At 32.5% G+C, this 27,590-nt stretch overlaps 2 protein-coding genes across 8 annotated transcripts in view; both read left to right on the plus strand.

Moving 5' to 3' along the window:
* The first annotated feature begins 445 nt into the window (after window positions 1-445).
* On the plus strand, window positions 446-7,996 carry LOC105231070 (uncharacterized). The gene is made up of 8 exons (XM_011212167.4): window positions 446-898; window positions 2,819-2,932; window positions 2,992-3,154; window positions 3,229-4,095; window positions 4,155-5,940; window positions 6,559-6,685; window positions 6,765-6,910; window positions 6,976-7,996. Exons 2-8 carry the CDS (start codon window positions 2,841-2,843, stop codon window positions 7,128-7,130), a joined length of 3,336 nt encoding a protein of 1,111 aa, XP_011210469.2. The 5' UTR covers window positions 446-898; window positions 2,819-2,840; the 3' UTR covers window positions 7,131-7,996.
* Window positions 7,997-11,176: 3,180 nt separating this feature from the next.
* Window positions 11,177-27,590, plus strand: part of LOC105231074 (serine/threonine-protein kinase 32A) — a 198,607-nt gene continuing 182,193 nt past the window's right edge. For 2 of the 7 annotated variants that reach the window (XM_049447201.1, XM_049447199.1), the window contains exon 1: window positions 11,211-12,160. The gene's annotated coding sequence lies outside the window, so the exon portion shown is untranslated. Of the gene's footprint in view, window positions 12,161-27,590 lie in introns of all 7 variants that reach the window. The other 5 variants (XM_049447202.1, XM_049447203.1, XM_049447205.1 and 2 more) reach the window with 4 other exon arrangements.

The raw sequence follows: 27,590 nt of genomic DNA on the forward strand, positions 1-27,590 counted from the left end.
AATCGGTTAATGTATCCCGATTTCTTTATCAATATTAGATAGGCAGTTTCGAATTTTTGTTAAACATTGCTTGTATACTGAACCACTTTTCCTTGGGGTGACAATAAATACGTAGATTTTACAATTAGAGCTGACAAATTCTCTTAAGTACAAACAATTTGTTTAAAGAAATTGGTTCATTTATGATCGAATGTAGTCCTTTGAAATGCCATACCAGAGAACGTATATCAAAAATTGCGTTGTCTGCACAGCAGTTTTTTGTTTGTCAACACTTTTTTTCCACGTGCTTACCTCAAACAAGTTTGACATTTCGTTTAATTGTGCAATTTCGCGATTTTCTATACACACACACATGGACAGGCATTGCCCCTCATCAGTTTAGCACAGGAGACTCCACGGAAAATTGTGTAAATACATTCATATATGTCTCCCTTGCGCATTTATGTTTGTGTGCAGTGTGAAGATAAGTGAAGCAACTGTCAAAAACGCCTTGTTTGAAAGATCCAAATACAAGTGAATTAACCACCGTTGCTGTCGCGCGGCCACGTGAAGAATTTGCTCGTTTAATAGCCGTGTGTTTCATCCAGATTGTAGCAAATTGATAAAACCATTGAAAATAAATATATTGCTGCAAATAAGTGAATTGAAAATCAAAAATAGTGAATTCAGTAACAGAAATTTTAATATCTCGCCGGTATGTGAAAGCATTGTGAGGTTAAAATCGTAAAAGCGGGCGCGGAAGCTAAGCACTAAAGCAAAAGCACTGACGAGCACGTTGTTGAATTGATATCAATCGCATGAGATATTTTAAATATAAGACAGTTTGTAAACCAAACTAATAGTTCTAAAAAAGAAGATATTAAGAATAAAGTACAATATAACGGAGTTTTAAAAAGAGGTACGTTTAAAAGAAGAGCAAAAGCACATTTGGAATGATACCAATGCTAAATATGGGGGAGGCTGCAAGAGTAACGGCATTAAAGGGATTTCTATTTCGAGAAAAAAAATTAGGAAAAACACAGGATATACTGTTAATAAACAATTATTCCAACCATTTGGTTTTTTCAATACTCTTAAAAGATAAGTTTTATTTAAAAAATATATATATTTTTTGATTCAAACAAATAAGTGCATTGAAATAACAAATAAAATAACATGTACTGAGCAATATTTGGAAAATTTTAATTGTATTTTTTTTAATAACACAAATTTTACTATTTTTTAATTGTTTTTTAAATATATGATCTATATACACATAAATATATGTTTGTACAAACATATACTTTACAACAAAATTTGAAACTCCAGTACATTGAAAATCATGCAACGTGTCAACGCATTTTGCTATAATAAAAGCGTATAAAATCTTGCTATAGAGCTATAGTTAAAACGTATTTTTGTGTGATATCTTTTAAAGATCATATTATTTGTTTAATTAAATATATAAATTAACAATTAACAAGGATATATCCACTTGCTTAGGTCAATAAAAACACGCAAAATATGTGCTTAGTTTTTAATACAAACAAATTCAAGCGAACGAACAGCTGCTTTATTGCCTCCGCCAAAAGCACATGGTTGGTTCGAACATTCACCGGTACCATGCTAACAAAGCAGTCAAACTCAAACTTTCAGTGATGAACGATTATAAACATACAAATGGGCATATGTGTCTACCTACCTATATAACACCCATGATTATATTACCTGTAGTAGGTAATGCCACGCTTGCATTCACAAACTTACATATGTGCTCGCATTCCATTTATTACTATTGAACTATGCATATGTATGTTTGTGGCATATATTTGTTTTCTTTTTCTGGCTTAACTCATAGTGTCATTGACTATTTGATTTCAAGAAGTCGGAAGAAAAGTAGGGTGTAGGGTAACAGAATTTAACAGCTTCGTAAATTTTACTACGGCAATCGTCATGAACACTAAAACCAGCATTTTGTATTATAAATAATGAAATGCATGCTTAATATATGAACACAAGAATGTTATAGTCTAAAGTAATTTTTGCCACATGAAATTAAAGGTATTCGTTTTTATTTAGACTGCAACAAACATTTCTGACATGTGTTGTTTAAGGTTTAATTTCGTGTTTACTATTTCGATAACGATTAACAGACACGTGTTTTCTTTCATTGGGCACATTTATATTCATGACTAATATATTTATGCGGAAATAGAAATATGTTGATTGTGCGATTTTGGGAGAGAAGATGAAGGGATATTTAAAAATAATATATGTATGTAATTGATTAAATAAATTTAGATATACAAGTATTACAGCGATTAAATAAGATTGTTTATAGAACGTGTTTTTCGAGAATTAATTGTTTAACTTTTAGGACATACTTTTTAGGAAAACACCTTTTTTTTTGTAAAAAAATTGGATGATTTGTATGGTAAAATGAAAAATAAGCGTTACCGTATGAATGATGTATGTATGTATGGAAAGTAGTTATGAAAGGCACAGGTCTTTAAAATGTGAGTTGTGTGAAAACGTTTTAATGTTTTGAGAAATTAAAATTTAATTAAGAAAAACATAATTATTACACCATTGTTGTTCTTGTTTCTATTATTTTCTCCAACTCTGTTTGCACATATGCTAAGATTTATTTTATTGTTCGTGATCTTTTGAAATAAAATAATCCCTAGTCAAAATAAGAATTTTTTAATAAAATAAATATCAGTCTGTTTGTGATCCTACGTTCCAATGTATAAAATTAAGTCATAACAATTGATATCTCTATAAATATATACATATGTATGTTTAAATATTAATTATATATTTTTTGTTGTTGTTTCAGTTGAATTACAATTTGCGACAAGATGGATTCACGGCTTTTGAACGTGTTTCACGATGATCCGTTCGACGGCAGTTACACACAACTCAACACAGATTTTTGGTCGAGTGAAAGCGAGTAAGTATTAAAAATATAAATTGTAAATATATAAACTAACTTTACATGATTTTGTTCAGCACAATGGGACAACTTACGGAGACATTGAATGGAATTTTGCCTATACCTGCAGATGCTGAGCACGATGCCGACATATACAATAACGCTATGCTCGCAACAGAAGACAATTTTCGGATAGCAAATAAAATAGATGTTACCACGAATTTTCAAAATAAAGAATTGGTAGGTGCACAGACAACAAAATCAAAACAGGGCCTAAGTTATTTTGTATAAATTTGTTGTGTGCAAACTTTCAGCTGATTTATGATGATTTTGCGCAGCATCAATTGCCCGCAGACGGCGGTATCGAAATCATTACTGTGGATCCAAATTCATTAGACTCGGATACAGAGGATTCAAACGACAATAATGATTTGTCAAGTAATGAAGACAAAAATATCATTTTGAATTATGCAGATTTCGACGACAATCAAAGTCAATACAGCGAAGCTACCTTTCGTACGCGCACAGACAGTTCATCGATTGGTGACTATGAATCACACACAAGCGACTATGACGATAGTTCAGATGAAGAAGACGTTGCGAAAGACATGATAAATAATCAGCTTGTTGATATAAATGAGGACAAGAAACCTGATGCACTACTATTAGGCGTAGATGAAATTCCAGACTTAAGTGTAGGTCTATTAGCTGCCGATGGCATAGATTTAGACACAGGGTTTCAGTTGCCCTTAGAAGATATTTCAGCAGGCAATAAAAATCGTACTATGAGCACGAACACTATTGGCTCCGATGTAGATGTTAATAATTTCGATTTAGCGGAATTTATAAACAATGACGATTTAACATTAACTGTACCAAAAGTGAATACACAAATTATTAATAATGTAACACAGACTAATACGCCTGTGCACACAAAACGCTTAGCAGCAATACCTGTAAAAACTAATATCGACTCAGATTCCGATGCGGAATCGGATGTCATTGTCGATATTGAGACTGTAGATGTAGATATGGATAAATCCCTGTGGAAAATGGCAACTGGAAGTGCTGTTGCAACAGAAGAGAATATTGTAAATGATATCACATATGAGGATAATGTAAAAAAGGATCCGTTCTGGAGTCCAAAACCCACAAAAAAACAGGAAAATATGCCAAAAGAGGTAAATCCTTTAGTAATATATTTTTTTTATATTTATTAATTAAAATTACAATATTTTAGATAAAAGCTCGACCAACCACCACAGCAATTGCTCCAAGTCTAACTACAAATAATGCGTCAAATACACGAAACTTCACAATTGTGCCAAACAAGCGTCAATGTGATATTCTTAAAGGCAAATCTGGCGCCATTAAGAATAAGTCAACTTCAAAACAGAACGTAGGCAAGTCCGCTGCTAAGAAAGGGTCAGAGGCCACAACAGGCAATACGTCCAAGGCTGGTTCACTCACCTGCCGTGTGGGTGTGGGGCAAGGTGGCAAAAACTTGGCTTTGCTTTCACAAACTTTCTCAGCAAATGATACCAAACCAGAAAATAATAAAACTGCAGAAACAATTGTGGAAAAACCAAAGGTGATGAAGCCTACTGTACAAGAAAAGCAAGTCATGCCCAAAGAAAGTGAAAAAGTAGAAGATGTAGAACGCACCAAGTTGGCAGTCAAACGTAAATTGAATTTGGAAGAATACAAGCGACGACGTGGAGACAAAAATATATCTCGCCAGACAGAAAGCAATACGATGTCAACAGAAACTGAAGCTGCTAATGCCTCCGGTGCATCGAGCATACAAGTGAAACATAGTCAGGAAGTAACCACCGTCGTGAAAACGCTTAGAAATCAGAATAATAAAAAACAACCTATCGATCCTATAACCGAGGCTAAAAATAAGGTATTACGCATGCAAGAATTGAAACGAGCACAGCAATTAAAAATTATAGATTCCACAATATCGGCAAAAGTACCGCGTGTCACAAAATTACCACCACTTAAGGACATTGTTAAGGACACCTACTGTGGCGGCAAAGACCGGCATAACCAAACTTCTACTGGCTCAAAACTGCACCCCGACTATGAAGAAGTGATTATTGTATCGGCTGGCAATAACACTGATATCAGTATACCACCGTTGAATATGCTACCAATTAATACTTGCGAGCGTTCACTTTTGAAATCCTCTGCATTGCTGTATAGTATGCCCAATGGGCTGCCTTCGAGTAGCTCCTTAATTGCCAGCATACAGGATGTTGTTGTACAAAAGGTTGTGGGACCGGAAAAGTCCAATTTGACGAATGGTGTCACAACACCGGTTTCCCAGAAAACACAGAAAACAGCCGAACAACATGGCGAAGATAAGGTTATTATGCATTTGCGCAAGGATAGAATACGACCGCGCACGGTCTCTATGGGCATACAGACCGATCCGCAACCAGGTTTTACATGTCTGCCGCCAATACCGCGCAAGCCGCGTGCTGAACGAAGTTATCGTAAGCATAGCGGTGGCAAAGCCATCGGAGATGACACCGATAGCGATGCGTCGTGCGATCGCTCGTATAATCGCCATCGTAATCGCAGTCGTAGCCCAATTAATCGTTCGCGTAGTCGTTCGATGGAAAGTTTAGCGTCGTCAACGGAACGTAGCGTTAATACACGTCAGTCTGATATGGCCGGTGGTTATTCGTCGCGAAGTAGTCGTCGGCATCGTAGTTCCATAAGTTCTTCCTATTCTGAGTCGGGACGTATGTCGCGCAATACACAACGCCAACCGCGTACCAGCTACAAGAAACGTACAAAAAAGTATGCACGCAACTCATCGGCATCGTCATCACAATCTTCGTCGGATAGGTCTGGTCGCAGTCGAAATCGCAGCCGCAGCCGCAGTCGCAGCCCATTTTACCGGCGTTCATATTCCAGATCACGTTCACGCTCGCGTTCAATTTCAGTTGCCAGCAGCCGCTTTAGAAAGCCGGGTGGAAACAAGAATTTCCCCGGTAATAATGTTTCACAACCAGGTAATTATTTTTTTTTACACTGAACAGGGTATTTTAAGTTTGCCACGAAGTTTGTAGCACCTTCGGAAACCCTTGAAACCCTTATACCATATATATATATATCTGTATCTGAGTGTAATCAGTGTGACGAGCTGAGTCTATTTAGCCATGCCCGTCTGTCGTCTGTCTGTCTGTCTGTATATATGGGAACTAGTACCTCAGTTTTTGAGACATCGTTCTGAAAATTGTCACACATCCTGTTTTCACTAAGAAACTGCTCGTTTGTTAGAACTATCGATGTTGGACCGCTATAGCATATAGCTGTCATAGAAACTGAGCGATCAAAATTAAGTTCTTTATGGAAAATTTTGTATTTGACAGTGACCAAGACAGTGCTATAATATTCGAACATATTGGTTTCATGGAACATACCGTTATAGCATATGGTTGCCTTACAACCTGAACTATCAATATTAGAATCTCTTTAGAATCTCTTTATAACCTTTTATGCTATAAGAAATGAAACTGTAAATGATATTGTAGCTCCGGTGCTGCCAAAGTTAAATTTTTTTCTAGTTTTCATTTAACTTTTTCTTCTGTATATATTAATTAATTTATATTATATTCTCATTGCTGCAGCTGTTGAAGAGCGTCGCATAGTTTATGTTGGACGTATTGAAGAGGAAACCACCAAGGAGATGCTGCGTCGCAAATTCTTACCTTATGGCACTATCAAGCAAATTTCGATACACTACAAAGACACGGGGTAAGTATTTCTAGCTGCTAAAATAGTCAACTCGAACTGCGAAATAAAGTATTTTCATTAACCGCATAATTTTTTGCAGCATGAAATACGGTTTTGTAACATACGAGCGTTCACAAGACGCGTTCACCGTTATAGACAGCAGTGCACGTGATCCCACAATCAACATGTACGACATCAGTTTCGGTGGCAGGCGCGCCTTTTGCCGCTCTTCATACGCTGATTTAGGTAAATTGTTGCTACTACTTATTATCTTTGAAGAATTTAGCTTTAACGCTTCATGTAATTAACAGATAATGCCGGCATTAATACATATCATTCGATTGTATTTCCGAAAGTGGAAGCGCCACCCAAAGAGGAGGATTCCTTTGAGGCGCTATTGCAGAAAGTCAAAGCGAAAATGAGCGCTAATAAAGGCAGCGGTGGGGCGAATGCCAACAAAGCATGACGTCGGCAATGGCAAGCAAACGCAATCAATTGTGGTCAACTGCTATGTTGCATAAAATCCTGACTTACGCAAATGAGTGGCATATGTAGTTGTTTTCGTATTTACGTTTATATAAACATAATTTGTTGTATGCTATAACAATTCCAAATTTAAATACCGTTATACAAATGTAAGTATGCAACACAGGATCCTATCTTTTTTATTTTTCTATTAAATATACTTTTTAAATTAAGTTTAGTTTGTATAACGTATATTTTTTTTATGAATTGCTAAATTTATAATAATATATATGAAAATATCCGTGCTTGAATAATACATAATTCAGCATAGTACTGATGATTACCTATTAGCTGCAATGGCATGTGAAGAAAAGTAGTGTAAACAAGCACTGGACACATTATTATTGAACTGAATGTATAAAGTTTTGAATATTGCTAAACTTAAGAACAAAATATGCTTGGACGAGCAAACAGCAAACGTTTGTGGCATAAATGCCATTTCTCAGCGTGCATTGTTGGCTAATAAGCAATGTGATAATAGAAGCCACAGTCATTTATTGCAAATAAGTTGAACTACTTAAAATATACGAAATGAAAGAAAAAAAAACCGTAATAAACAATAAGTTACATAGCTATTGTATATGTATGAATAGACAACATAATGAATTTAACGCATATGCAGAAGACCATAGTTCAAGCTGACATACATATATACATATATAGAAAAGTGTAAGTTTTTACCGTTACAATTACAGAATATTTATTTATTTGTAAATTTTGTACATTTGTAAACAACAACAACAACAACAACAAACAAATAAAACCAACTATATAAATGCAAAAACAAAACAAAAATAAAAAACAAAAGCAAATAACCTAAGAAATAGTCAACACTCAAACTATTTACACAAACGTACAAATGTATGTCATGAAACGAAGAGAAATTAAACTGTTGATATATAACCCTGATATTAGTTGTAAAAAAAAAAATATGCACTCTTTAAATTTCTTTAAAACAATTTCTATCTACCTGTTTGTATTCTATTTAATTGTAAGTAAAAACATTTTAATTTCATTAGACAAATACTTAGTGCGCGCGGTCACGTGTCAACAACAATGATGACTTGCCGCCAAAATAACAACAAACAGCTAAGAAAGAAATTATAAAAGAATTGCGCAAAAGCAAGCTGTGTTTGCCTCCAATTGATTTACTGTAACTATGTATATTTAAAATAATGTTATTGCTTAAAGAAATATATACTTTTTTGTAATTGATCTAGGGAAAGTATATATTTGTAGAAGCTATAGAAAATAAGTATTTTGTTATACTGCTGCAACTTGATGTGTTAACTACATACATACAAACATACATACATACATATATTCTTAGTATGCCAAAAGCGGTTGTACACAGTGTTTTACACATACATACATACATGCATAAATATTTTATATTTCTTTAATTTAAGCAGCGGCTATTTCATGAAACAAATTTGTTGCCTTAAATTGAATATCAACAGCCACACATATATTTATATATACTAACTGATTGGTTATGTTTTTTTTTTAAATTAAAATTTCTTATCTTTAAGTTAATCCGTTTGCTTTGTATTTTTTTGCTAAATAAACTACAAAGAATTACTTGTGTGAAAAAATAAAAAATAGATAATTGTGTTTTTTATTCCTTATACTCGTATTAGCGTGTTCGCTATTTCCCTCGTTGACCTTTTTTGCAGATGCCTGCTGGTGCTTCAATTTTCGTTCTAAAAAGCATTGTCCCACTTAAAACAAAACGATTTAAACCAAGTCTAACTCACGTACATTATATTGAATTTTTTGATATTTTGCTTTAAGAGGTTCATACCATCTGATAGCCTTTTTTAGGGATTTCTTGGGATTTTTTCCACGACCAGACTATTATCAAATTAATACATATGTCTAAAATTGGACTTTTGGTAATCACTTGAAAAAAAGTTGTTAATTTTGCGTTTTTTTTTTTGGTTTAAAAAATAAACGAAATTTCGAAAATTTTTGATTGATAATTTTTCATGGTGCTGAGTACATGATTTTAATATTCTCTATAAATTTCAAGTAATTTCGTCAATCCGTTTTTGCGTTACGAGGGAGGAAAGTTTGAAAAACAGCTTTAACGGTAGTCAGAGGCACGAAAAAATGAGAATTTTCAGTATTTTTTTTTTGCTATTAAATCGTGTTATTTTACAAAAGTAGTAAAATGGTATTTTTATATTCAAAAATTAACAAAATGGCGGCCGCAGGAAATTTTTGTCTAAATTTTTGGGAAAAAATCAATAGTTAATTGGTCTTAAAAAATCGAAATTTTTGAAAAAAAACCTTCGATCAGGCCCAGGTTTATTATGTATTCTATAAGCTGTATACATTTCATTAAAATGTATTGAGCGGTTTTCGTGTTACAGTTGTCACCAGTTCAAAAAACATAGTTTTGAGAAAAACGCGTTTAACACACACTAGCGCTTTGAAGTGCCAAAGCTCTCTTTGTAATTTGTGGAATAACTCAAAAACTAATTTTCGGATTAACGTGAAATTTTCAGAGAATATTTTCAAGATATTACGCTTAACGAAAATGCAAAAAAAAAAATTCTGACTACCCCTAACCCCTTAAGAAAAACACTTTTAAAGTTTCTAGTTCTTTTAAACAGCAGCTGAAAAACTTCTTTTCCGAACCGTTGTAATTTTAAAACGTCTTCGAATTTTAAAAATCGCTTTACTAATGTATTATAAACATGTCACGAAAGCAATTTTTGAAAAATATAAAAAATCGGTTTTTTGAGTAAATGAAAAACCGAGAAATCACGTGTCAAAGTCTGTCCAAGCGCTTATATATGTACCTGCTAGACGATCGGCCACTATTTCTCTTAAAGCTTTGACAAAATTTCGAATTCCCATCTATAACATTCATACAAGTGCCTTATATTGTAAATTCTTCGTTGCTCATACGGCATGGTGTACTGCATGTCGGTACATTTGATAGCACTTTTAAAGAACAAAAAATACCATGTTACATGCATTGAAAAGTAAATGGCATGGTTTAAATTGAAAAACAAAAAAAAAAAAACAAAAAAAAATCAATTTGGAAAATAACGGACACCCTAATGTAAATATAGACTTACACACGTGCGTAATTTCCAAACGCGAATGTTCTGCCGTTTAGTCAATGAATTCTGTTTGGCGTGAGTTTTTGCTCTTTTTAACACAATTGCTGTGTAGTAAAGAGAGCAAAGGTTTGCGAGAGAGTGATTGGAATTGGAGCGGCGAGAGTGGTTACATGCGCATTAGCAACTTGTATAAACGTTTATATAGTATGCTATAACAGCTGATCGAATAATTGTTATCGTTTTTGAGTTTTTTATACACAGGCAAAATGCTGCGTAAAGTTTTGGGCTCCTAACGGTTGCTTGTAATACTGTGAAATAATTGAAGTGCATTGTCATGTGGTCTGAATTATTTATAAGTTTTTTACTGAAAGGAGATAATATGTGAAATTATATATTTTAGAGACTACTAGGCTAATTTGAACCAAAGGTGGTCTATAGCGTTCTCATATATCATTCCAAGCTCAATTTACAAAAAATATTACAATAAGCGGGATAAAAAAATAATTTTTTTTTTTTATGGAATCTCGGTCCATAACTTTTTGTATCGAAAATCGGTACCCCACAGTTTTCTTTGATACATTTCACAGCGCTTTATTTCGCATGGCTTTCGAAAGTATTTAATGTTCGGTCCCGCCTAAACACAAAACATCCTTGATTTGTTTTTTGGGATATTTAAAAATCTCCAATAAACACGTTAGTTATTGTTTTGTATGTACTTATATAAACTACTGGAATTCGAAACTTCAATTAGAAATGTACAACCGATTCAAAAAAGAACTTTCAAAGATTTGAGGCTTCTAAGCCCGAATAACACAATAAAAATACAAAATCCAATACAAATAAAAATACATCTTCTGGAGAGGTTAAAAGGGTAAATATGGCCACAATTTACCAATTGAGAGAGCAGAGTAAACTTCATAATCTCTTTTCAAGAAATCCTTGGCGAGTGGTGTCATAGAGGATAACGTTGCTTTGCTCCTGTGGCGTTGAAGTCATTCCGTTGTAAACATTCGACGAGTGCGGTGTGCGAACTTCGCGCGGTTTTAACATTCATCGTTTAGTATTTACTTACATATGGTAACATTGCCTATGTAATGCGCGTATGTACGTATGTGTGCGTTTATTTACATTGCGTAGTGAAAATAGCCGGTATAACTTGTGGAGTGCAGTGAATGGTGATTGGTCGTTAAATATACCGTAAAAATGACGATAAAAGTATTGTAGATATATACATATATACATGTATTGCATATATAAATCGATATAAAACGTGTGAAAAGTGTGTATGTATAGAAAAGTATAAAAGTTCACAGAAGAAAATGATAAAATATTAAAGTGTTGAAAGCAGTGAAATCATAATGTTATATGTATATATGTATATATGTAATATATAAAGAGTTATATAAATATATGTAATGATATACTCGCATAAGTGTTGTGCTCTATTAAAATATATACATATGTAATGCATTATATAGTACACAGGCATTTATCTATAAAGTCGTTTTGAGAATAACGTGCGTGTCTAAAAGGAAAATATATATTCCACGTTTCTCTATGTGCATAAATATATACAAACATATGTATGTCTATAGTAAAGTGCTATAATAAAGGAATTAAAGTGTTGTGCTTGGGTTTTTACGTGTAGTGAAACATAAAGCCTGAAATCGGATGCGCTTCTATTGAGGCACATGTATGTATCTGAATAGTTATGCAGTTACATGTTTCTAGAATCTAGATAATTGGAGCTACACATGTATACATGCACATAACAAGTGCCCATGTAAGTAGTTCATAAATAAATTACTACACTGCTCATGGCAGATAAGTTGGGACTTTGCGTGACTGCATCCTGGCGCCTGACGGCAATAACAATAAAAAAGAAATAACTAGAAATGTAAATATACTTGCAACATAATAGCAATAACAATTATAAGCACGATTTTTTACATAGCAACTTTGTATAGTTATTATATATAGAAATATATGTATATCGTCACCTGAAATGCAAAATAACTTAACAACATTTTCGGAAATTTACAGAGGAAGAGGTAATAAAATGAAACATAAGTGAAACAAAATTTAAATGATGGTTAAAACTGGGTTATATCTGATAGCAAAACCTTAAAATGTTGAACATATGTACTTATATGTATATAATTTGAAATAGTGGATCGTAATTAATGAAGCACTCAATTTCGAATTTTTTGATGATACGTTATTTTGCATTTTAGGTTACGATATGTACCTTTATTACGGTCTGCGTTATTTTACAAGTTATTTTTTTACAAACGCTCTCTGAAGTGTCAATTTTTGTCTTAAGAACCCAACGTTAACAAGCTCTTTACATTCAATTTAAACCGTGCATAAATCATGTTTCTTTTTCCATGTATGTACATATCGTCACTTAAAATGCAAAACAACGTATCATCAAAAAATTCGATATTGAGTTTTTCATTGCTTTCGATTCACTACATCATATTGCATATATGTATCATAAACTTACTTTTAAGCTTCCACTGCCTATAACCATTTTATAACCAAAACTCACATTTTGTTTCAATATGAGTGATTATTATTATATCGTTTTTCCTTCACTTGTAAACTTATGAAAAGTGATGTTAAGTTATTTTGCATTTTAAGTGACGATATGTATAATAACAACGAAAGTTTTGATGTTTTGTATTACATTTCTTATCTCCAAAGAAATTAAACCTGGAACTTTAAAAATAGGATATTTTAATATAAAGCCCTTTAAAAATATATATTAATAAAAACATTCTTTTAAAATTTATTCGCAGTTAATGTTGTACATCAAATGTGCTGGGCATTCATACAAGTGTTTTTTAATTATTCGTTGCTCATACGACGTGGTGTACTGTACTAGTACATTGGGTGCACAATTTTAACTGGCTATAACATTTAAACGAATATTTTTGTGGAAAAAAGCAGTACAACTTTTTTGTAAAACGACATATTTCATACTAAAATAACATTTTTCCAAGGTTAAAGGTTTACTTTTTAAGGGGTTATGTTCAGTTAAAACGCCGAAAAAAGCGAATTTTTCCGGAACTTTTTCTGAGAAAACTTTTAAATTTATTGATCCAAAAATTTCTACATATATTATGGCATCTTTTAACCATATTTTAATACTTAGTATTAGTAAAAATATTTATTTTGGAAAGCAACTACAGCTAATCTCCGGGAGCTTCTCTCAAAAAAGAGGTTTGACCACTACATCTCTGAATTGAATCCTCTGAAATTAATAAAACAAAACAGATTTCGTTAAAGTAATGTTAAATCCATTAAAGAAAATCGGAGGGATAAGCAGAATAAAATTTTTTCCAAAATGGCGGTTTGTCAAAAAAAAAAAAATCGAGTATGACCAAAAATTCGGCCTTAAATTGTTTATAAAAATAACATTTATCGGTGAAAAAAATCGTCGATTGATTATTAAAAAATATATTTAAGACCTCGTGTTAAAATTTGAGACTAATTGGCTCAGCCGTTTTCGGCTTTGAAAACACCATTTTGAGAAAAACTCGCTGTCGCTCCGGCCTTATACCTCCAAGCGCTCTGAAAAGCCTTTTCAAATTTGCCTGAATGAAATTTTCTGTTCGTTTTTTTAAATATCTGCACATTAAGAAAATAAAATAAAAAATCGTTTTTTGAAAATGTATCTGTATATAACCCCTTAAGCACTGCCTTTATCAGTCATGCGTTCCTATAAATAAATTTTATTTGGAATGATACAGTTTCAGTATATTTCGTTGAAAAATCTGCATTTTCTTTCGATTACATTTAAGACTCAGCTTTAATTTTTTTTTAATTATTACTAACTCGTATATAATGAGTATATGTAATGTTAATATGTACTCGCTTATATGTACTTATATGCATATGCATGTAGATAATCGCGTTCAATCGTTTCATAAGAGCCAATCAATAAAATTAGGGCACAAAATGTCGATAAGCATGTTGGTGTCGCATTCGTGGTGTCAAGTAGAATTCTCACCAGCGCATACATACATACAGTTGCTATAGCTAAAAAGCGGATAAAATTTCGTTCTTCTTGAATAAGTAAAAAAAATCTGTCAAGAGTATGCTTAATACATACTGTTTATACATTCCAGCAACCAAAGACAACAATACTTTAGCTTTCCCCTTAAAGCTTCTTATTATACCTAATGAATGGGGAATTTTGATTTTGTATTCGAGGACGCAAAATGTAAAAATCTGAAAATGTGCATTCTTTTAATATGTAATCTAAAACTAATAACTTTTTTTTTTATATTTTTAAAATTAATGGCACAAAAGGAAATTCTAAAATAAATACCTATTTTTACATTGATTTTTATATGAAAATATATTTTCCTAACATACAAGTATTATTAAATGTATTTTAGCGTGTCACTCGTTTTAAATTTGTTTCAACATGACTGCATAAGCATTTTACGTTCTCAAGTTTATGCTAATTAGAAATACTAAGTAAAGCGAACACCCTCCACCTGTGCGCTTTGAAAAGTGTGTACGTAAGTAAGTATACGGAGAAACGAAGGAAAAGCTGCTCAGCTCACTTTTATGATATATTAAGTTATATGTGTGCAGGGAACCATATATTTTGAGTTTTATTTCTTATTAACCGCTTTTTATTTTACTTTACGTTGTTTCTTGCATTATTTAATATATTTTTTGGGTGGACCTTCCATACAAACTACTATTGACCAATGATAAACGCGCGAATTAAATTTGCCCTTTATATGTGATTAATTCTTAATTTTAATCCTGCCACAATTTACTAACAAATTGCTTAGTTTCAATGTACAGATATACTTGTATATACGAGTTTATTAAGCCACTAATCAGTGGTCAGTAATTACTCATACGCCCTGTGTAACCACACTGTCTGCTTGATAAATCTCAATTTTAACGGCAATAAAGCAAATCTGGAAGAGTAATTGGTGCGTTGTACATCTAATTTGTCTACCACACAGGCAATGATTAAGCGACTAACGGTTAACCTTTGATTGCGTTGAACCGCGAAACACTTTAATCAGTTGGTGGCCTTTGTGCTGTTTGTTTTATGCCTAACTTTTGGCCTGCTTGTTTATGCCATTCCTGTGCGGATTATTTGCTTATAAAAAGGTGGTATAATGAGTAAAAATATCGTGGATTAAAGACAACTCAGATTTTAAATACACACTTTAAGTTATTGTTTGAGAGCTTTTACTGAGTTCTTTAAATAGAAAAAATGTATATATTAGTCAATTTGTTATTACTTAGAAAATTATGTCCTTAAAGCAAAAGAGGCAATAACTATTTTGACTACCAATATTTCAAAACACACTTAAAAAAATTTAAACAATAAATATAATATATAAGTAAGTAAGGTGATGGAAACTATCCGGCGATAAGTGGCGCAAATATTTTTCCAAGAACAGGAGTGAATGGCAATTGTGCACAACATCCAGGCAATGAATGCTTCGTGATATACTAAGAAAGAAAACAATAAAAGAGAAAACAAGGAAAACCAGCCACACGCTCACACTCTCTACGCGTAAGTGTGTAGTGGCCAATTGAGTGAAGTGCATGGATTTCAGCCCGCAGTGACAGATGCTGAATGAACAAAAGACCATTGAAAGCGGGATCAGTGTGAACTCAGTGGGGCTTTAAAATTATTTTGTCTGATTATCTGATTGGAAGAAATTGTCTGATTGGAATAAATAAATTCAATTTGCTTAAGCAACATACAGAAATACACAAAGGTACTCACATGCGAGCTTATATATTTTCGTATTATATTACATATATTACGTCTAAATATTTATCGCGCAAAAGAAAAACGTTAATTGGGTCTAAGAAAAGTGAAAGCTCGTTTGGTTCCAAAACCTCTAAATTTTTTCGAAAAACAGCGTCGCGTTAACGTCTGTTAAACAAGGCTTTCTGACCACCAGAATGCCAACAAGTCAAAGCTAATAAATTTAGGTTATGTTGACAGTTCTCTTCGATTATTATTAAGATTAGAGAAGTTATGCAACCGAATTGTTTAATATTACTGCCATCAACGCCAATTTTATGTCCAAGCTTTTGTTTCAGTTTTATATATAAATTTCATTTAAATCTTGTTTTCATAACCAAAGTGCAATGCTAAAACAAGTTTAGTTTGAACACAGAAATATTATAATTTATTCTTAAACCCCTAACTAATTGCTATCTACATATGTATGCAAAATATACAGAAAAGTTTAAATTCGGAATAATAATTTTAAAACTCATTAACATGCATAATTGATCGTGTTTCACACTGAAAATAAATGTTGCAAAATGTTTTTAAACGCCCGTCTATGTACACAAATACCTCATTTGAATATTTCATTTGGATGTCGTCAGTGAAAGAGTCAGAAAATGGCATGTCATGGTGAAGGTAATCGCTTGCCGCGGTGATTAGCATGGATGAATGGAACTTAAATTGTGTTTGTTGCATACATGCATACGTATGTATATTTGCATACTATATAACTGCTGCTGACGATGATTATTCGGTGGGCGCGATTATAAATTCGCGACCGCGCGTTGCTGTAACTAAGAATTACATTGGTAAACATAGTTTTTGCCACACGAATATTGTGATTTTTTTTGTTTATGTTGGTGGTTTTATTTTTAAATAATATATGACAGTACGAGTATAACTATTCTTCTTCTTCATAAAATATACGTTTGTTAAATCGTAAACATGACACGAAAGTGTTCTAACGATGCCGACATTTTTGTTATGTGTGGAGAACTAACTTTTAAATCTCACTGCTCGTCATTAACTGAAGAGTCCTATTCAGAACATTTTGGATTCCCTTTAAGGAAACACATAAATGTAGTGTAAGGTTTGTGTGGCTGATATTAGGTTGGGGTAAACAAGAATCCAGATATATGCCACTTGCTATACCATTGATTTGAACCAAAGGATCACATAAGTGATTGCTATTTTTGTTTGACTCAAATAGAAGACATTAGACTTGGTTGTACCAAATACGCTACCCTGTATAAAAACTTTTCTTCGGCCAACAGTCACTTTGTACCTAAGGCTCGGCTTGATAATGAGAGTAAGAGAAAAAGAGTAAGAGTTATGCCTAGAGATGACCGTAGACATGGTGTAGATCTGCAAGAGAAATGACCCAAGCTCAGCGAGGTAGTAATTAAATATATATTTGTAGGTTGACAAATATGGCTGAATGACAAATAAACTGATGGCGGATAAGGGCTTTGCAGAAAAACTGAATGAACAGGAAAAGCTCGCCTGGATATGTTTTGTGAACGTTGTCCAACATTTTCTAGGAAATCATAACATAAATCAAACAAAGACTTCATAAATTAATTTATGTCACATAAAACTTTGCAGTGTAATATGCCATATTACAATCAATCTCAATTAGATTTCTTTCCGGCGAATTTGGGTGTGCGACGAACAAGACGAGATGTTCAATCAGGATTTTTTCCAAATGGAAAAGCCCTATCAGGGGAAATGGAGCGCAGGAGTTGCAGCAAATTATTGTTGGAGGTTTAAAAAAGATCTTCCAGAAGTCAAATACTCATAAAACTAATATATATTTTTATAATGCTTTTAAAAGGTTCACCTGCATGCTTGTAACTTCATTAGGGCAAAAGAATCAAAAGTTTGATAGGCTTTGCAAAAAAAATACAATAAAAAGTTTCCCAGCTACCTATCTGTCATTTAAATAAAAAGTGTTCCAATACACCCTTAAAGAATGTGAAAACACCACGTGCGGCAAAATAATTATCTTGCTTAAAACCTAAAAAAAACTTTTAAACTATTTTAATATACATAAGCCTTTTTTGGTCCATGTTACCGTCATTTTATATTAAGAAATATACTTTTCACTTTGAAGTGCATTAAAAGTAAGTTTTTTAGTTTCGTTAAACTATATTTATTTCTACATTAAGCTATAATTGTTTTAAGTAAATGTAGCTGACGTTTTTACTTAAAATATATATACATATGCATATACATTAGGGTGATTAAAAATTTGTTTTTTTCGATTGATACTCGGAAAATAAGTTCCTAGTTTTTCGTAAACCCAACCTTTTAAAAGATATTAATAGTTAAAGTTTGATTATTTTTGGGAAAATTTTTTATTTCTTATTAATTTTATAACTCAATGAAAAAAAATTATTATGAATGATGAAACTCGTAGTTTTGTAGAAAATTTGCTGCTCTATAAAAATGGTCTCTTATGATTTTTAGATTAAGTTAAGCGTTTACGAGATATTCATCGTCAAACATCAATGCATATTAGGGTGGATCAAAAAATAAATTTTTTTCTTTCGTTTGGTACTCTGAAAAATAGGTTCCTAGACACCTCTAAGGAAGCCTCTCCAAAAATCTATTCAGAATAATTTCTTTTCATTGAGTTATAAAATTCATAAGAAATAAAAAATTTTTCCAAAAATAATCAAACTTTAACTATTAATATCTTTTAAACGGTTGGGTTTACGAAAAAATCATAGAAGACCTTTTTTTAGGGCATTCAATTTCCTACAAAATCTAAGGAACAAGATATTTTTTCAAGTAGTTGGAAGCGAGATATAAATTTTTCTATCTGATAATAAGAAAAAATAGAAAACCGTTAGGCGGAAGACCTTCCTGTTACAATTAAAAACTCATATTGGGAGAGGCTTTCTTAGAAGTGTCTAGGAATCTATTTTTCCGAGCACCAATGGAAAAAAAAAATTTTTTTTTTAATCACCCTAGTATACATACATATATATATATATATGTGTGTATATATGTTCTGATGTCACAAGAAAACAAGAAAACCTAACGTGTCATATTTCATTCAGATATTATTGTTTAGTGGTTCATTCAAAATTTGCTATGACTTTTCATGTGACGAAAAAAGTAAAAGGTTTGTTAGACAGTGTTTATTATTTTTTGCTGAATTGGTCATTCGGATCGACAGAACCTATTTACATATTACAAAATTTGAGAGAGCTATGTTATAACATATTTATCTTAGCAATAATAAATATAATAAATTAAAGCAAATACACTAATTGTAACTATATATGATTCATTTTAATTTTATTTATTCTTAATTAACGATTTAATTTTAAAAAGTTTTTTAAAAATTTTAAAGTTTCTGTTGATTTTATAAATGCTGTTTGCATAATCACCTACATATTTGCTCTTCAGTGGTTGACGATAGTACTAGTAGTAAGGAAATTGAATAATTTATTTTTTTATTAAAATTAAATAATTTATTTTTTTATTAAAAATTTAATTTGTGTTCCTTTTTGAATGCAGATATTTTTTTTATAAAATAATACAGCCTTCAAAAATATTATTTATTAAGCATTAATCTTAATTTCTAATCTCTCTGCAATTTTTAAAGCTTCAAATATAGTTTTAAGCAGCTCACTGAGAAGATTCTGTTCAAAGTTTAATTTTGGATAAATATATGCTACAAGTGCACTTACCGTTACAAAGCTTTTCACGCACCGTTGTGTATACGTGTTTTTGTTAGCTTGTGGTTTGACCTTCACGAAACGCGCCCGAGTGCAATTTTAAGCAGAGGATAGTTTAACTTTCTGGTAAAGGAAGGCAGTGAGGATGCACGCAGCTGGACGCTCCCTTAATGTTAAAACTCAATGCAAATGCAACGCAAATAACTTTGCTTAAGCATAAAAACATGCAATGGAATAACAGAACGGAAGGCTGGCTGGTTTTCACATACAGCGCACGTACATGCATTGCGGAAACAACTTTATCTTACAAACGTATAAAGATCACTGGAATTTACGTAACATAATTACGAATTTTATTTAACTTGGCGATAGATTAATTTTTCTCTGTTAAAATTCACAACCATAAGCAAGCCCTGTATTCTTTTATAATGAGCTAACACATTCCCTAGTTCAATTTGCTTCCCCTTATGCGATGGATATCAATACAGTACTGAAATTATTCATACTCTTACATAGTATTATACAGTAAACACTATGTGTATTTTTCATTTCAAGTAGAGCTGAAATTATTAATAACATCGAAATATAAATTATTAAGAATTTGCTAAAACGCTTCATACTTAGACTTACACAGACATAAGAATTGTGTTCGAGCGAACTTCGAGTACAGAAAGAAGCAAGTGTATGCATTTTGTGCTATATCGATTTGCAAAGGGTACTTTTCTCCTCTTTTATTATAGCATTTTCCTCAGCAACATTATGAATATAATTAAGAAGTTTTCTTCTCTACGTAATTACTAAAACGTCTGCTTTGATGAACGTAATAAAAAAAATTTAATTAATTTGCCATGACAAGAAAGTTGGCCAGTTTTTTCTAACCTTCTAAGCACTCAGCTACTTGAAATTAACTAAAGCTTTTTCTTCTCAAATTTTTTCGTTGCTCTTTCACAAATTAATTGCGTTTTCTCGGTAATTCAGTTTCTTGTCAACCAGTTAGACTAATATGGATGCAATTGACAATGAGCACTCAATTAGATTAAATTAAAATTAAATTTTAAGCATACTGTGTAGTTCTTTTAAGTTAGTGAGTAATAAACTTGTTAGCTGCTAAAGCATTTAAGTATTTGGTATCAAGTATATTTAGTGAAGCAATTAATGGTTTAAAGGTAAGGAAGATACAGATTTAATAATATAATGCTTGTGTAAAAGAGATCATAATGATTCGTCATGGAGGCACATTTTATAAACGTTGAAAATTGCTATTATGTGCAAACTGCACTGACCAATAATAAAAAAAATTATTACCTTTTGCCAATGAGAATGAAATTTCAAATCGTATGAACTTTCACTTCCAAAATTTAAGTTCAAAAGAACTACTACGAATCAGAACAGTTGACAAAAGTGGCAAATGTTATCATGAATATATTATTTCGTTTGAAGTTAGAGCAATGCTGATGACCAGTGTGTCCAGGAATCAAATAGAAAGGAACGGGTAATACCAGCAAAATGATGGCCAATATAAATGTACTTAATGTACTTAGCTCTTATTTTTGATAATGACAATCTGTATAACACACATCTTTTTATTAAATGGCTGCTGCACCCATTTCACAGAATTACTTTAATTTGTCTGACCGGGCGTATACGTAATATGAAATCAATAGCCATAGTATTGTAGCTCTTATTAAAATTCGTATATCGCTTTTTCCTTTTACCTCAACCCAATGGTGCATTCTTGAATGTCTATCTACTTATTACTTTTCCGTTGAAATGGTGAAGAGAAAAAGTTAGCAGATTAGCGATACACAGAGTCACGTACATTGAGGAATAAATGAAAATTTTAATAATAAAGTAGTGTTTGTGCGCTGCAAACATGAAAAATAACCGATGTTCTGAACTTTTTGAATGTGCTTTCTACATGTCAATGGCATGAAATGCCATTTTAATTTTAATTTCTTGCCATTGACTTGCAATTCCTTTTTTTCAATTTTTTTTCGATGCAGACTTTAAAGATACTTCGTGCGTTCGTTACATTTTAGCAGCAATTATTTAAATACTTTTTACTTTTATTTATACTAAGGCTTTTGTCATTTTTAAACACATTAAAACTCGGCTTCTGGAGTGTTATATGACTTTGACAATGAAAGCGGTTAAGAGTAAAACTTTTTTGTCCTGAATTTGGTTTTATTAGAGTAGAGAATGAAAGTCAGTATATATATACATGTATGTATATTATCAAGTGAAGCGCAACGAGTACGTAAGACACGTTAATGGGTCAATAATGGCTACCGTATTTCTTTAATTGCAGCAAATTATTGAAGGTTGCGTTAAGCTATAGACAGCAGCTCTCCTCCACTATGGACATAAATATTTGTGTGCACGAACAGTCTTGTACCAAAAGACTACGTAAGACTGTGTGCGTAGTATGTATAATGTCTATTGAAGCGCGTGCTAGCTAAAGTGGAACTGAGTGTAAGCACTGACTACATAAATATAATAGTATTTTTTATATTCCTGTACTAGGTTAATGTTTTGTTTTATGTGCTTCGAATCTTATATAAACATACTCGTACACATTATTTCTTCTTCCCAATATGAAACGTATTAAGGAGTTCCGAGAATTTGCACTTTCCTCCTGCATCGTTATATAGATAATTTAATTTTACCATAAAATTGGAACTTTGATGTGTGCCTGATGGAGATGATGAGAATAAGGTGTTTTTCAATAAGAGCGCAAGAAAAGTTTTTTTTTTTTAAATACAACAAAAACGGTTTGGGTTATGAATGATCATCTATGAAAGTACATTCCATACCATTATGTACGAAACTCGGTTTCTTTTGCATGGCCACCACCGGCACGCTTGCTGAAGTCCAGATGCAGGAACCAATTTTGGACACTTTCTAAGCATAAATCAGCCGATACTGCTTCAATTTCACGTTCGATATTCATACGAAATTCATCCATCATCGCTGACTTGGCATAAGCCACAGACTTGACGTAGCCCAACAGTGCAGCGCTGATAGAATATATTTATAATAGTAAAAAATCGAATCTCGTCTTGTTGGAAAGCAGTAACTCGAATGTAGAGATATCTGTTTGATATTACAATTGTCTTTCACATTTTTGGTTGCCCTTTTTTGGGCGTTAAATTTGAGGTTTTATTGAAATATCGCATAATATAGTACATATATAAAGAGCCGTGGAAATTATTAAGTTTGAAATAGTTTGACTTTGGGGAAGGTCTAAAGTGATTTATGCACTTTTAGCATTGAACTTCATTTTTCCAAAGAAAAAATACTGACTTCATTTACTAATATACCCAAATTTTTGATGTCTGGCCTCTTTATATTGGAAATATGGTCCAGAGGGACTTAGATACTTTCATAACTACTTCACATGTACATTCTAAAGTAAATTGTGGAATAAGCTCATCGTATGTAAATATAACAAGATGAGTTATTACTTGTTTTTATAATATTTTATTTTTTATACTTCATTCTTCTTCTGCATGCATTTTTTATGAGCCGTAAATGTAAGTAATAGAAAGATAATTTAATGAAGACCTATTCGTACTATTAAAGTCTTTAATCAAATATTGCGAAAAGTCCTTGTTTCACGAGTCACAAGTGCAATTTAAGTTATCGTTTTGAATCCTTCATATTCATCCCTCTTTTGATCCACGTTTTAGGGAAAATGTTTATGTTTCCTTCTTTGTGTCCTTTCTCAGTCAACGCAGGCCACAAAGTGGTAGTAATGAAATAACTACGTTTCGTTAAAGTGGCTGAAAGTTTTCCTTGTTTCAAACATGGTGATGGCTTATGGGTTGTAGCATTTTGCCAACATGTGGCTTATAGACATTCGTGATGTCGTTGTCATACGCTTCTATGGAAGCACTCAGTAAAATATTTGTTGTTTGTAAAAGTCAAGTTGACACTTATATACCCAGACACTCGAGTATAAATATTTACAATTTAAGTGGTTATATTGTATATTTTGTACTATATTCCACAATTATTTCACATATATTACGTTTTCTCTCATAGCTTCTCAGTTCTGCAACAAAATTACAAAACCACAACTAGCGTCGGTGTCCTTGGCAACAGTTAACCGTTACTTGTTTGTCTTTTACGCTAAAAGTCTATTACAGCTTGTCACTTCGTTGTCAATACTAACACTCATACACACACACAATACATTTTATTGCACGAGTATTGATTTTAAGTATTATTTCTCAAAGTTCTAGTCTTTATTGTCTCAAATAATGGTAACACAGGCCTTTTAAGAACGTGAAAATCCACTAAGAAGATTTGTTTCATTTTGACATAGATCCTTAAGGACATGTTACATATTTTTGTGGGTATGTATTTTGTCGTCAAATACAAAAATCGTTAAACAGTTGGTCTAAAGGCTTTGGCCTTTAAATTTATTTTCAAGTTAGATTATTCTCTATGTGTTTCGGTTCTCATTTATATTGATGAGCGATACCGGTTGGATAGTTGTCAAATTTTTACATAAGATGTTGTAAAAAAATAAATATTGTAATAATCCAATTTGTTTGAAATTTTTAATTTTAAAACTCTATTTATTTCTTTAAATGTACTGTAATACAAAGCATTAGAAACAGTGGTGCACGATAAGCTTAGTACACTTAAATTTTGATTTACCGTTAGTCTTCCGAAAAAGACAATCAGTTTTTAGTTAGGAGTAGTTTAACTTGACATTTTTTAGTATCTTACTAAAGAGTACAGTTCGTACATTTAATTGTAGCATTTTGTATAAAAATTGTATTAAGCAAAAATTAAGAAAATTTCTCAGATTTTAGAAAACAGTATTATTGTGTTATCTGAAACTGAGAAAACAACCAGAGAAATTGCAAAATTAACCGGTGTTAGTAAAAAAACAGTCATATCTGTGCAAATAGAGAATAAGCTGGAGTCTTCAGGCAATTCTGGTGGTCGAGCAAGGATATTGAGTGTCTATTGTGCTCGTCATATGGAACGTTTATTTCATAAAAACTCCAAATTAATCCGTAAGGAGGCCACTCAAGTCAATAGCAAGCCAAAAAGTGAATGGACTGCCAGAAGAACTTTGAAAAAATTGCATTAAGCACATCTGCTAAGCAAAAGAAACCTGTGTTGTCCAAAAGAAAGTATTACTGACCGATCCTTTCCTTTCTGATGGTAAGTCATATTACAGTATTGTATTGGCAACTCCAACAACATTCAGTTAAAGAAACCATGAAACACAACGGCGATGGTACTTTGGTCTCTGTGCCAGCACGATTATCCCCCAACAAATTTAAATGAGCTTTGGGAGCGTGTCAAGATAGCCTGGACAAATATTCCTCGTAACTCAAATTTATTATAAATGTATTTGTGAAGGGTCTAAGTACTGGAATACTAAAGTAAATAATTAAATATGTACAAACTTCCGTATAATCAGAATGGGCAATAATTTGTTTTCTAAAGTCTTAAGATAACATCGTTATTTTGTAATTACACTTTATACCAAAACAAATTAACCAAGTTATTCGTGTAGACTGCTGAAAAAGTCAAGTGAAACTTTCTCTAACACCAGAGTGCTTGACATGAAATTTCAAGATGTTTGACGTACTTAATAAAGTCTTAATTAAATTAATTACTGGTAGATGTGATAGTGTATATGTAGGTGGTGTATATGCGAACATATTCAGAAAAACTCTAAAGAACTGTACGTGCTTTTGTTCTTTGAATGTCATTATTTTTCATAATCTATGTTAAAATATAATTATGCCAAGTAATGACAGAAGAAGAAAAATGAATATATTTTAGCATTAAAAGTTAATATACATAATTAACAGAGGACAGCAGTGAGTATTACACAAACACATCCATAAAATATCAGGCGTTCCAGTGTGCCTTTCCCAAAGTTTCATACGCTGTTGCCAAGCGGACGCGTATTTGAGGCGGCAAGCTATAGACAGCAGACAAAGCGTATGAAAACTTGTTTAATATTACAGGTACGTAGAATGCCTATTATATTTCGGGTTTTGAAAAACGTTGCGTTGCAATCTTGCAACTCACAATTTTATCTTACGGCTTGACATTTTTGATGTTATACATACTCAGAATGTTTTGACATATGAGCGCTATTTGTGTTGTTTACAGTAACTTCATTTTATTTTTTAGATTTTTCGTCATAGGTAAACTAAGCAACACTGATTCGCGGAACATAATTAAATTTAATCGCGATCGTAGATCACTACAAGACGAATAGTTCGATAAGATCGTCCAAATTATATGCTGTTGCAGAAACTATTGACGCTGTGGGCAAACTGATATCACAACATCGTCATGTGACTTATCGTGAGATAAAGGCAACAATAGGCATTAGTGGTACAAGCATACATTCAATATTGCAGGAAAATTTGACAGTAAAACAAATTTTCACGTTGTATATCGTCGGCCGCTTAAAGCAGGCTTGAGTCGAGTGGTCGGGAGAAATGTTAAAAAATACGGTAGCGGTGCTTTGAAATACGTGTATGACATCGTTAAAGATGGTGATGATCGTGAATTAATGCATATGAGCACGAAAGTTAACCATTGGTTAGCCTGTTGTCTTTCAAGAAATCAGAAAACCCGCCGAAGACGGTTCACTTTTCACCACGGCTGAATCAACTATATTTTGGAGCACATAAAACATCGCTTTGATAAGTGAACCACCGCGCAATCTTCACTCAACACTGAATGACTACTTTTTATTAAGATTAATATATTTTATTAATAGTTTTTTGTTCTTTAATCATGAAATATAAAAGTGAACCCTCGTATATGTAGGAGCATAACTGCCGATGAGTCATGAGTTTATGAGTTTGACATGCAAACAAGTCAACAATCATCCAGATGGAGGGGAAAAAAACGTGCCGAAACCAAAAATCCCTCCTCAAAAATTAAGGTGATGCTCATTGTTTTTTTTTCGATATTCATGGTTTGGTGCATTGTGAATTTGTTCCGGAGTGATAGAAGGTCAATAAGGAATACTTGGCCGTATTGAGGTGTTTGCGTGATAACACCCGTCGAAAACGCCCGAATTGGTGGATGCACAATTCATGGATTTTACACAATGATAATGCACCATCGCATCTTGCCACGATGAGCTTAAATTTCCAGTGGTCGGAGTTGAAATTACAAACAGCAGCAATAACTTTTACGAATTCCATTTTGTTTTCGTTTAACTTAGATTTAATTATTTGTTTGATATGTTCATAGAAAGTTCCCCTGTATACAGAAAGTTGGATTTACCATGAAATAATTAATTTGAAATAAGGGCCTCTGTGACGTATACGTGACAATATACTGTAAATACTATTATTTACTAGGAGTGCATTACATTGCAAACATGAATGTAGTCTGTCGCCATTTTTGAACAATATACACACATGTATATATATTAATTTTATGTACACAAACAAATGAAAAAAAGTAAAGCAAAGCAAATAAAATATTTAACGCGCTCTCACTGTACGCTTAAGTGGCTAAGGAAATGAACCAGAAGCTTATCAGTAAACTGACGTCCGTTGGATTCTTTCATTTTATTTTCAAATGACAGCAGGAAATGATAAAAAGCAGCTAACGAGAAGTACTTATTCACGTTCCATTAGCGCAGACTTAGATGCGGACGCTGTTAGTGTCAATGCATATATGAGTACGAGTATATGTGCTAAAGACGGCAATATATGTGTGTATATATAAGTGAGTCTTCTAATTGTGGGCGCTCACGCCGAATTTTAATGGTCATCTTAGCTCACAACAATATCGCTTACAACAAACATCGCATATTTAAGAATATTTCGCAAAATGATCACAGCAAT

This window comes from Bactrocera dorsalis, chromosome 2, assembly GCF_023373825.1.
Source record: "Bactrocera dorsalis isolate Fly_Bdor chromosome 2, ASM2337382v1, whole genome shotgun sequence".
In the NCBI taxonomy this organism is placed as follows: domain Eukaryota; kingdom Metazoa; phylum Arthropoda; class Insecta; order Diptera; family Tephritidae; genus Bactrocera; species Bactrocera dorsalis.

Bases quoted from the DNA above. Each gene is read 5' to 3' on its own strand.
- LOC105231070 (XM_011212167.4), top strand. From the start codon at position 2,841: ATGGATTCACGGCTTTTGAACGTGTTTCACGATGATCCGTTCGACGGC. The intron at 4,096-4,154 runs GTAAATCCTTTA...ACAATATTTTAG, and splicing joins AGGAAAATATGCCAAAAGAG to ATAAAAGCTCGACCAACCAC. The intron at 6,686-6,764 runs GTAAGTATTTCT...AATTTTTTGCAG, and splicing joins ATACACTACAAAGACACGGG to CATGAAATACGGTTTTGTAA.